Consider the following 10,707-nt stretch of genomic DNA (forward strand, 5'->3'; position numbering starts at 1 on the left):
CACTGATGGAGCTGGGAGTGGAATCCCAGTACTGGAGCAGCACAGTGTACTGAGTATAAGAGCTGAGGTGCACCGATGGAGCTGCACCCGAGGTCCCAGTACTGGAGCAGCAGAGTGTACTGACTGCAAGGACTGAGGTGCACTGATGGAGCTGCGAGTGGGATCCCAGTACTGGAGCAGCAGAGTGTACTGACTACAAGGACTGAGGTGCACTGATGGAGCTGCGAGGGGGATCCCAGTATGGAGCAGAAGTGGCACGGGGATTGCGGAGCCCTGGTAGAGCTGGGTGCCCAGGCTATAAGCATTGCCAAGCGATGCCCTCAGCACACAGGCTGGCACACTTGGGACCGGGCAGCCGAGACAGGGTGCCCACAAAGACCAACTCTGACCAAGATTACAGCCTGATTTACGGCCTCCGCTCGGGGGTCCCTCAGCCTCTGAGCTCGGTGGTATTTATAACCCCTCCCGCAGCCCCTGCTGTCCCTCTGCTCTCAGGTCCGTGTGTTAGAGGAGGCGGTAGCAGGAAGCGGCCTGTGCACCGCGGAGGAGGCGGGGACCGAGGCCTGGACGGGAGGAGCCGCTCGCAGAGAGACAAGTAAGAGTAAATATTGTGATAATATTCTCTTGTGACCCCGTCTGTGGTGCCCCAGCCCCTCCTGGCGCCCCTCGGCTGTGCGGACCTCGCCTCGGGCTTGTGTGAGGGGTGTGTCTGCTTGTGCGAGGGGGTCTCGGGCACGTGACAGTCTCTCTGTGTGCAAGGCCCTCGCGGGCTCCCTCTCTTTGGGGTGTCTCAGGGTGTATCTGGGGAGTCTCAGGAATGTCTCAGTGTCAGTGCCGGTACTTGTCAGAGAGGGACGTCTCTGTCTGGGGTGTCTCGGGGTGTCTCTGTGTCAATCCCAGTCTATGTCAGAGAGGGACGTCTCTGTCTGGGGTGTCTCGGGGTGTCTGGGGTGTCAGGAATGCCTCTGTGTCAATGCCAGTCCTTGTCAGACCGCTGAGTCTCTGTCTGGTGTGTCTCGGGGTGTCTCTGTGTCAATGCCAGTCTCTGTCAGAGCGGTGTGTCTCTGTCTGGGGATGTCTCGTTGTCAGTGCCAGTCCCTGTCAGAGCGGTGTGTCTCTGTCTGGGGTCTCGGGGTGTCTCTGTGTCAATGCCAGTCCCTGTCAGAGCGGTGTGTCTCTGTCTGGGGATGTCTCGTTGTCAGTGCCAGTCCCTGTCAGACCGCTGAGTCTCTGTCTGGGGTCTCGGGGTGTCTCGTTGTCAGTGCCAGTCCCTGTCAGAGCGGTGTGTCTCTGTCTGGGGTCTCGGGGATGTCTCGTTGTCAGTGCCAGCCCCTGTCAGAGCGGTGTGTCTCTATCTGGGGTCTCGGGGATGTCTCTTTGTCAGTGTCAGCCCTTGTCAGAGCGGTGCGTCTCTGTCTGGGGTCTCAGGGATGTCTCTTTGTCAGTGTCTGTCTGGGGTCTCAGGGATGTCTCTTTGTCAGTGCCAGTTCTTGTCAGAGCGGTGCGTCTCTGTCTGGGGTCTCAGGGATGTCTCTTTGTCAGTGTCAGTCCTTGTCAGAGCGGTGGGTCTCTGACTGAGGTGTCTGATGTGTCAGTGTCAGACATGCCCGTGTTTGTGTCACCCCCTGTATGACACGCTTGTGCCAGTTCTTGTCAGAGAGGTGTGCGTGTCTGCGGAGTCTCACGAATGTCTCTGTGTCCGTGCCTAACATGTATCTGTGGTGCCAGTCCATCCCTAACATGTATCTGTCGTGCCAGTCCGTGCCTAACATATATCTGTGGTGCCAGTCCGTGCCTAACATGTATCTGTCGTGCCAGTCCGTGCCTAACATATATCTGTGGTGCCAGTCCGTGCCTAACATGTATCTGTCGTGCCAGTCCGTGCCTAAAATATATCTGTGGTGCCAGTCCGTGCCTAACATGTATCTGTGGTGCCAGTCCACGCCTAACATGTATCTGTGGTGCCAGTCCACACCTAACATGTATCTGTGGTGCCAGTCCACGCCTAACATTTATCTGTGGTGCCAGTCCGCGCCTAACATGTATCTGTGGTGCCAGTCCACGCCTAACATTTATCTGTGGTGCCAGTCCGTGCCTAACATGTATCTGTCGTGCCAGTCCGTGCCTAACATGTATCTGTCGTGCCAGTCCGTGCCTAACATGTATCTGTGGTGCCAGTCCGTGCCTAACATGTATCTGTCGTGCCAGTCCGTGCCTAACATATCTGTGGTGCCAGTCCTTGCCTAACATGTATCTGTGGTGCCAGTCAACGCCTAACATGTATCTGTGGTGCCAGTCCATGCCTAACGTATCTGTTGTACCATTCCAGACCTAACGTGTATTTGTCATGTCACTCCATGCCTAACATGTATCTGTGGTGCCAGTCCATGCCTAACGTATCTGTTGTACCATTCCAGGCCTAAGATGTATTTGTCATGTTAATCCATGACTAACATGTATCTGTTATGTCACATCATTCCTAACATGTATCTGTTATGTCACTCCATGCCTAACATGTATCTGTGGTGCCAGTCTATGCTTAACGTGTCTGTTGTACCATTCCAGGCCTCACGTGTATTTGTCATGTTACTCCATGCTTAACGTATCTGTTATGTCACATAATTCCTAAGATGTATCTGTCATGTCACTCCATGCATAACATGTATGTTATGTCACCCCATGCCTAACATGGATCTGTTGTGCCAGTCCATGCCTAACATATTTCTGTTGTACCAGTCCGTGCCTAACATGTATCTGTGCTGCCACTCCGTGCCTAACATGTATCTGTCGTGCCAGACCATGCCTAACATGTATCTGTGGTGCCAGTCCATGCTTAACGTATCTGTTGTACCATTCCAGGCCTAACATGTATTTGTCATGTTACTCCATGCCTAACATGTATCTGTTATGTCACGTCATTCCTAACATATATCAGTCATGTCACTCCATGCCTAACATGTATCTGTGGTGCCAGTCCGTGCCTAACATGGATTTGCTGTGCCAGTCCATGCCTAACATATTACTGTCGTACCAGTCCGTGCCTAACATGTATCTGTCATGCCAGTCCGTACCTAACATGTGCCCGCCCTTGACTGATACCTCTCTGTTGTGTCTGACATTTTTTTAAATGTTTTCGTTAGATCAAGTAATGTCTGACATGTCTCTGGTGTAACAACTCGTGCATGACATGTCTCTTCTGTACAGGCAACTTTTTATGATTCAAGAACTTGAAAGGGAGGGTTGAAGAGCGAGGGGAAATGCCTACGGTCACCGTCATCTACTTGTGAAAAAAAATCTTTGGCAAAGTCAATAGGCCTGGCCTGACGGAGGGTGCAATTTTATGTATTATGTATTTTTGCAGACATATACAATATGAGTAAGTAATTTGGCATAAAAAAATAAAATGAAAGAGTGGCCCAGCAGCTGTGGCATGCCAGCCCTGGAACTGAAGCGCCAGTAAAATAGTTACTCATACTGCAAGACGGCTAATGGATGGAGCATTGTCGCGTGCTGCACCGTGTGGTGGGCGGAGCACAAATGTGAATGACTCTTGAACAGACCAATGGATGAAGAAGGCTGAGTGAAAACCCGTGTCTGTCTGTTTATTGTGACTTTTTGGAGAACATGAGTCTGTCGAGAGAGCTGAAGTTGACTGTAGGCCAGACCTAATAACAACACCACGTCATTTCTCACAGCAGAGAAGCGTGAGCGGCAGATTGTCTGCACGTGTGTTACACATAGGGCCCCAGAGGTGCAATGGGTGTTTGCGTCTGCATTTTCCACCAATGGGTGTGCATGAATGAGACACACCACGTCGAGGGTTTGCGGGGAGCTTCTAACCCACTCCCAGCTGAAGTTCCTCCACTTGCCCTGCTCAAGGTTTCATGAAACCTTGGGCAAGGCAAGTGTGTACCATGAAGGTGCTGCCGACACAGAACGGTGAAGATGAGTGTACGGAACAAAGAGGCGTAAAGGTAAGGGGTAGATCCTTATAGCAGACATAACATGAACTCATATATCATCTTCTCCCATTTTTGGGGAATTAGCCCATTACAAAATCCTTGAACCTTGTTGATAAACCAACATTGCTAGACAACATGTCGGCAACGGTCAATACCTCAATCAGAATTGCTGTTCTGTAAATCTTTAATGGGCCGGGACAAATTGGCTCTTTTTGAAATTTATGTATGTAATTAGCAGTCACTGATGCAAATAGGATGCTGTGCTCAACATTAACGTGGCCAGAGTTATTCACTAGAGGTAGATTGACTTTATCCACATGTGAACCAATCTATCGTTGGCCAGTCACTTGACATGTGACAGAATCTTTTATTCTCACCACTTGATGAGGCTCACTGTGTTCTTCCTTACACTTTTAATCCGGGCCGTCTCGTCATACGGTCCCCCAATGTAATGTTCATGGTTGCAAACTTTCGAGTTATCTACTACTTCTTCATTGCATTTTGTTTTTTCTTCGACAAACGTGTGTAAAAGGCTTTTCTTTTCCAAACTCTTCTTCACTTTCACCGTTCTCCACAGAGCTAATCAATGAGGTCACAGCTTGGTGAAACTAAAGCTTCCCCTCAATAACTCACTACAGTTTCGCCTGTGGTGTTGTGTCAGTTGGTACAACAGGCCCACAAACGGGCTCATAAAGTTTTTTTAACTGACACTCCAATTGGTCATTTCAGGCTATATAGCTGTCTTATCTAACAAATTTACTCTCTCAACTTGCCATTACTTTGTGGGTGATACAGTAATGTCTTGATGTGCCTAATGTCACTTTCCTTGATCAAATTTGTCACCTCTGTTGATAACTATTGCACACCATTATTGCTCACCAGTTGCTATGTGAATCCCTCACTGGGTAAAACATGTCTTAAAAAGTTATCACTCATTTAGTGGTCGCTTGGGTTGTAAATTTCACCTCTACATATTTAGTGAAATAATTATTAAGAGCAGTAGCACATTTAAACGGCCATTTAGACTACCACCTACTTTCTGTTGCATTTCTCTTGGGCAGTGTTACTAGGTTCATAGACATGTGAAATTCTGTGCTAACCTTCTGATATGGCTGCATATTTAGTCCTAGGGCTTTTTCTTTCTTTCCGCCCAATCTTTCACAAGCAGGTCCTTTACAGTATCAAAGTCCCCCGTTGGACTATGGGAAGGTGAGAAGGACAAAAGAAAGTGAGGGATGAAGAAGTGGAAGACAAAGTCAAGGGAAGGCAGAAGTAAGATAGAAAGAGACATGATAAAGCAAGGCGGCAGGGAACTGAGAGGAGGTGGGATAAAGACCTTAGAGTGGCAGAGGGAAGCAGCTGTAGGGCATAGAGGAGGGAGGGAGAAGAATGAATCTGAGGTTGCCCCAGATGATGGGAAGGAGCTGATAGACTACATTTTTTTTCTTAATTGAATTGGCTTTTCGTACTTTTGTATTTCAGAGGTAAAATTGCAATTCGTAAGTTATATACGTCTGGCATTCAGCATTGCAGAAGGTCCTGTGGTCCTAGGAAATTGTTGCTGCTGCAGAAAGAATTCTGAGGCGGAATAGAAACTAGACCTTTTGCAATGGATTAGAAACTATGAGCTGCCTGAGGAACTAATCTGAAAAAGATGGAGAATTTTGATGAAGGTAGCAGTTCTTCAACAACTTGTTCTCTTGAGGACAAGGACAATGTGCCCTAGCCTACTTGAAAAAGAATGTAAACTTCGTCAACTTCATCTTTGTGGTGTTTCTATCTCAGAGCTGTAGCTATAAATTTCTAGGTAATGATATGGCTGCTCAACAGACATTTAGGACTCCATTCCCTTCTATTCTACGGATTTGAAACTTGTACCACTACAGGACTTAAGTTTTGAAGTACGAAAGTACAATGAAAGCCCAACTTCTATTCAGCTGTATTCACTTGTGCCTTAATGCCTGATTTAGATCTTGGCAGTAACAGTCCCACTGCTGATTTTTCAACGGAAAACCCATCTTCCTACTAGCCGGTCCGCCCTCCTGATTGAGATGTTAGCGGGACTATAGCCGATAACCCGCCCAAGTCCTGCTGACTCTGACAGAACTTCCCAACCACGTTGACGGTGCCATAGCAGAAAGCGGCTGATGGTGGGACTCCAACCTACCATTTTTCCTGATTCCACTTCCGTCTTTGACTGGACAAGATCTTTTGATGCTGCTGCCACTGGACCACGGAGAAAACACGCCCCCCCCTCCGTCGTCAGACTCAAAGGTAGGGAAGCTGCATTGCCAGTCTACGTTGTGTGGTCACTGTACATGAGTTCGGGACCACTACAGTCATATACATGTCACAGTAATTTTTAAAATGACTGTGACATGCATATGTCGGGAACACAGTTGTGTTGGACATGGATGGGGCACACTAGTACAAGACACATATCACACACATACACACAGTTTGGTGGCAGTATTCATTGCCAAATGAATGCTGGCACCACAGTGACGTAACATTCACGCTTGTCAGCTATGTCCATGTGTGCACATGGCAAGGGGGCCTATACCTGTGATAGTGTGCTTCCGGTTGTGTATGTGAGTCAGTACATGAATGTGTGTGTGCGAGTGGATTTCCTGGCTGAGGTGGAGGGAGCTGGAGTGGGTGATGTGGTTGTGTCTGATTGTGTGCCTCTTACATATGGGTTTGCTGTTATTGTATGTTTGGTTGTGTGTTATGTTGCTGTGTGTAACATTCAGGTGAGTGTCATTGTTGTCTGGTGGTTGTTGTCATGATGTGTGTATATGTGCTTTTGTGTGAATTTGTTTGTGTAGACGAGTGTGTAGTTGTGTCGTGCGTGGGTGTAGTGTCAATAGTATGTGTATGTTATGTCATTGATGTATGGCAATGTGTGTTTCCGGCATGTATGTGTTGTGTTGTGGTGGATTGGTACTGGATAATAGTGTGTTTATGGTGTGATGTGTAGTGCAGGAGGACACACATGACTAAGGTACAGTGTGTCTGTGTGTGTGTGTGTGACTTACCTCTCTTCCATAGCCACTGCCGTTGTATGATGTCCATTGGGTCCCACGATGGACTCCGTCTGCCAGCAGTCCACCACCAGTACAACACCTGCCGGACTGTAAAATCTAAATATGGTTGGCAGGAACCCACCATCCTGACGGCTTGGAAGAGCACTCTGTTGCGGCGGTCTGCGGCTCAGCCGCAATACACCTTAATACGGCAGTCAGAACACCGTCTACTTGACGGTGTACTCGAGTCTGCTGCCATGGCGCATCGGCGGTAATACCATCAAGATCTAAATCAGGCCCTTAGTTACTTAATGCCTGTTATGCCAACTGGCATGTGGGGTAGCAAGAAAGGACCCCCACGTCTGTCTGTCTTGAGCAAGTTTCTGTATGGTGCCTCAGCTGTGTTTCAGGGTCTTCATTTCAGTTTCCACAGTTCGTCTCCAGGTGTTCTGTGGCCTGCCTCTCTTCTGTATGCCTGCGTGGGTCCAGTGGAGAGACGTTCTTGTGATGAAGTCTTATTCTCTTATGACAGTGTGTCCCATCCATCCCAATCTTTTTCTTATAATGATGGTGTCCATGCTCTCTTGCTTGTATCTGCTGAGCAGATCCTGGTTAGAGATGGTACATGGCCAGAAAATACACAAAACTCTTCTAAGGCTACTGGTGTATAAGGCTGACAGTTTGTTGATGTTGCTTTTCATCATCCGGCAGCATTCTGAACCATACAAGAGTGTGGACAGTATGTTGCTCTGGTAAAGCCTCAGCTTGGTGTTGGTGATGAACAATGTGGGAATGTCATCTCAGAACAACATCCTAAAGGCATCCCTGGCCTACTTCAGTCTGCTCTTGACGTAACTGCCCGCCCTCCCTCCCCCCACCAAGTCTGATAGTACTGCTTAGGCAGGTGAACTCTTCAGTCAAGGCTAGGTCCACTCTATTCACCTTGATTGATGAAGGGTTTAGGATGTTGACTGGGTCATGACTTATTGACAAAAGAGGCCTCGAACTTGGTCTACCACATCCATTAGGCAAACATTGGATTTTTAATTTCCTCTTATTCTTACTGGGGTGTTTTTTGTATTTGCTATAACTATTGTTCTCTATATACTGTGCCTTCATTTTTGTGGAACTTTACGCAATTGTCTTTTTACTCTTTATCACTAACTTGGTTTGTACCTTTTAGGCTTTGTACCTGATGCACGTGCAGGCAGGTCGCCAATAGTGGGTGCAAATTGTGCACCAACTTTGTCTGACCTACCTGTCACTTTACAAAGCGACCTATGTAGTAACATGTCTCATTGTAAACTTTCCATTCAAAGAGGATCACAAAACTACCAGAGTAATACATAACAATCGAGCAGTTCACAGTGGTGACTCCCTGCTACTGGCTACCAAGAGGGGATGGTGGCCTGCAAGGGACAGCAGACCTCCATCACTGTCTTTTCATGTCAACTTCCTCTTTGTGAAGGGGACAGCACCTCAACTCGAGTATCTCGGGTATCGATATCTGGTCAGTGATTTGCGACCACAATAGTCACGCATCCTCCTGATTGCGATTCAGAATGAGTCATATTTCCCCATTTATGAGCCGGTTGGGCCTTTGTGACTAGAAAATAGGGCCTTGTACTTTATAAAAAGCTATTTTGCAATCGCAAACCCTGTGATTGTGCGAATCACAGGCTTTGCAGCTACAAAATCCTTTTGTACACGAGGCTGTTAATTGCTTATATGTATTGTGTTGGTTAGTTGTTTCACATGTACAACATGAATTTACCTGAGTAAAGTGTTATTGATCGGATCAACCTACCAAGGCATGGAATCTTCGTAGACACCAATTTACTTTTTGGGAGGCCAGATTGGTTGTACTTCCTTAGAACTCAGACACTGCTCACATTAGGAGTTACCACAACAAGGACTGCATTGTCCATCCCGCACAGTCTAGTAGTTGATATGCAGTTCAGGCTCTTTGATCTCTTCCAGTATTCCTGTGTTGTACAACTCAACATTTGCATGAACATAAGGAGTAAATGTGAAGCTCTCATTCCCACGTTCGCACTCTTCTTTCCTGCTCATTCCTTGATCTATCATTCAAGGTTAGTCCGTCCCTCTAGTTTGCGTCATCGTTTCCCATCCTTCTTGCATGTGATGTCTTCCCCTTGCTCCTTTTTCCAACTCTCTCTTCATTTATCTCTCCTGCTTTGCTTTCCATCTTTCATTCCCTCCTTCACCTAATTCTTCTTCTGCCTTTGCCTTCTCGCTTCCATTCAGCCACAGGGCTGACGTGGCTGCAGGTTACCAGAGTGGTAACCAGGGGATGGGACGAGGGGAATGTGCTTCGCCGAGTTGTGGCAGAGCCAAATGCAGTTCTTGTCCATGTGCCTGTGAAGAAAGACTTGCTTAGGAGGGAACAGGAGTGCTCACTCACCCTTTGCTCATAGTTCTTGTTTGTACATCATTTAGGGTCCAAAATGATTTTACACACATTTTTATTTTGAAAAAATTAACAATTTTATTCAGACAGCTGGCCAATGCCTCAAAGGAAAGTTTGAGTTGAGTTGGACCAGCATTTCATTATCATGTACTCACAGATTTAAGAGGTGGGTGGAGAGCTTCCTGGCATTGGGTGTTAAGTGTCCAATGTCTAAGCCAACCCATCACTAGTATCACTAGTGCAACAACTTGAAATGTAACTAGATAAAAGTTAAACTACTGTCTTGGTCAATGTATGTTGCTCTTTACAAGGCTAGTGCACCCTTTTGTCAGGGTATCTCCCGAGGATCTTCAGGTGAGGGTCTGGCTTAAGGCATGCAAAAACACAAGATATTTCAGGGAGTTTACGATGGCCCGCCTCCAAGGTCTTTGATGTCTGAGTGCCCTCCTCCATATTTTTCCAAAGTCTGTGACCTCTCAGTATCCTTTTCCAGTGTCTGAGAATTGTTAGGGTCAGCTTCCAGTGCCTGTGACCTCTAAGTGTCATCTTCCAAAGTTTCAAACCTCTTTGTCCTCTTCAAATTATATGTCTTTGACGGTCCTCTTCAAATGTATGTGCCTTCTTCTGAGTGTTGTCTTGTCAAGTCTGCAATCTATGACTGTCCTCTTCCAAAGTTGCTGAACTCCTCATTCAGAGTCCATGGCTACAATCTCTGAATGTCCTCTTCCAAAGTCAATGTCTACAATCTCTGAAGTCCACATCCAAAGTCCATGACTACAATCTCTGAATGTCCTCTTCCAAAGTTCATGACTACAATCTCTGAATGACCTCTTCCAAAGTTCATGACTAAAATTTCTGAATGTCCTCTTCCAAAGTCATTGAATGCAATTTATGAATTTCCACTTCCAAAATCCATGACTACAATCTCTGAATGCCCTCTTCCATTGTCCTTAACTACAGTCTCTGAAGCCCATGTCCAAAGTTCATGACTACAATCTCTGAATGTCCTCTTCCGAAGTGGTTGACTACAATCTCTGAAGCCCACGTCCAAAGTTCATGACTTCAATCTCTGAAGTCCTCATTCAGAGTCCATGACTACAATCTCTGAATATTCTAATCGAAAGTCCATGACTACAATATCTGAATGTCTTCTTCCAAAGTCTATGACATTTAAGGTTTACTCCCAGTGTCTCTAACCTTTCTGTCTGCTTCTACGTTTTTGAGATCCTGAGGCCTGATATACTTAGATTCCTATTACGAAATCATAAATGACATCAAATAACGAATT

At 46.7% G+C, this 10,707-nt stretch overlaps 1 protein-coding gene across 2 annotated transcripts in view; it reads left to right on the forward strand.

Moving 5' to 3' along the window:
* The first annotated feature begins 225 nt into the window (after positions 1 to 225).
* Positions 226 to 10,707, forward strand: part of POLD4 (DNA polymerase delta 4, accessory subunit) — a 99,850-nt gene continuing 89,368 nt past the window's right edge. Inside the window, exon 1 of one of the 2 annotated variants that reach the window (XM_069232938.1) lies at positions 226 to 595. Coding sequence is in view for 1 of the 2 variants with exons in the window: in XM_069232937.1 (XP_069089038.1) it covers positions 6,177 to 6,236 (60 nt within the window). In the remaining variant the exon portion in view is untranslated. Of the gene's footprint in view, positions 596 to 5,444; positions 6,237 to 10,707 lie in introns of those variants that run through there. The other variant, XM_069232937.1, reaches the window with a different exon arrangement.

This window comes from Pleurodeles waltl, chromosome 4_2 (genome assembly GCF_031143425.1).
Source record: "Pleurodeles waltl isolate 20211129_DDA chromosome 4_2, aPleWal1.hap1.20221129, whole genome shotgun sequence".
Classification (NCBI taxonomy): Eukaryota; Metazoa; Chordata; class Amphibia; order Caudata; family Salamandridae; genus Pleurodeles; species Pleurodeles waltl.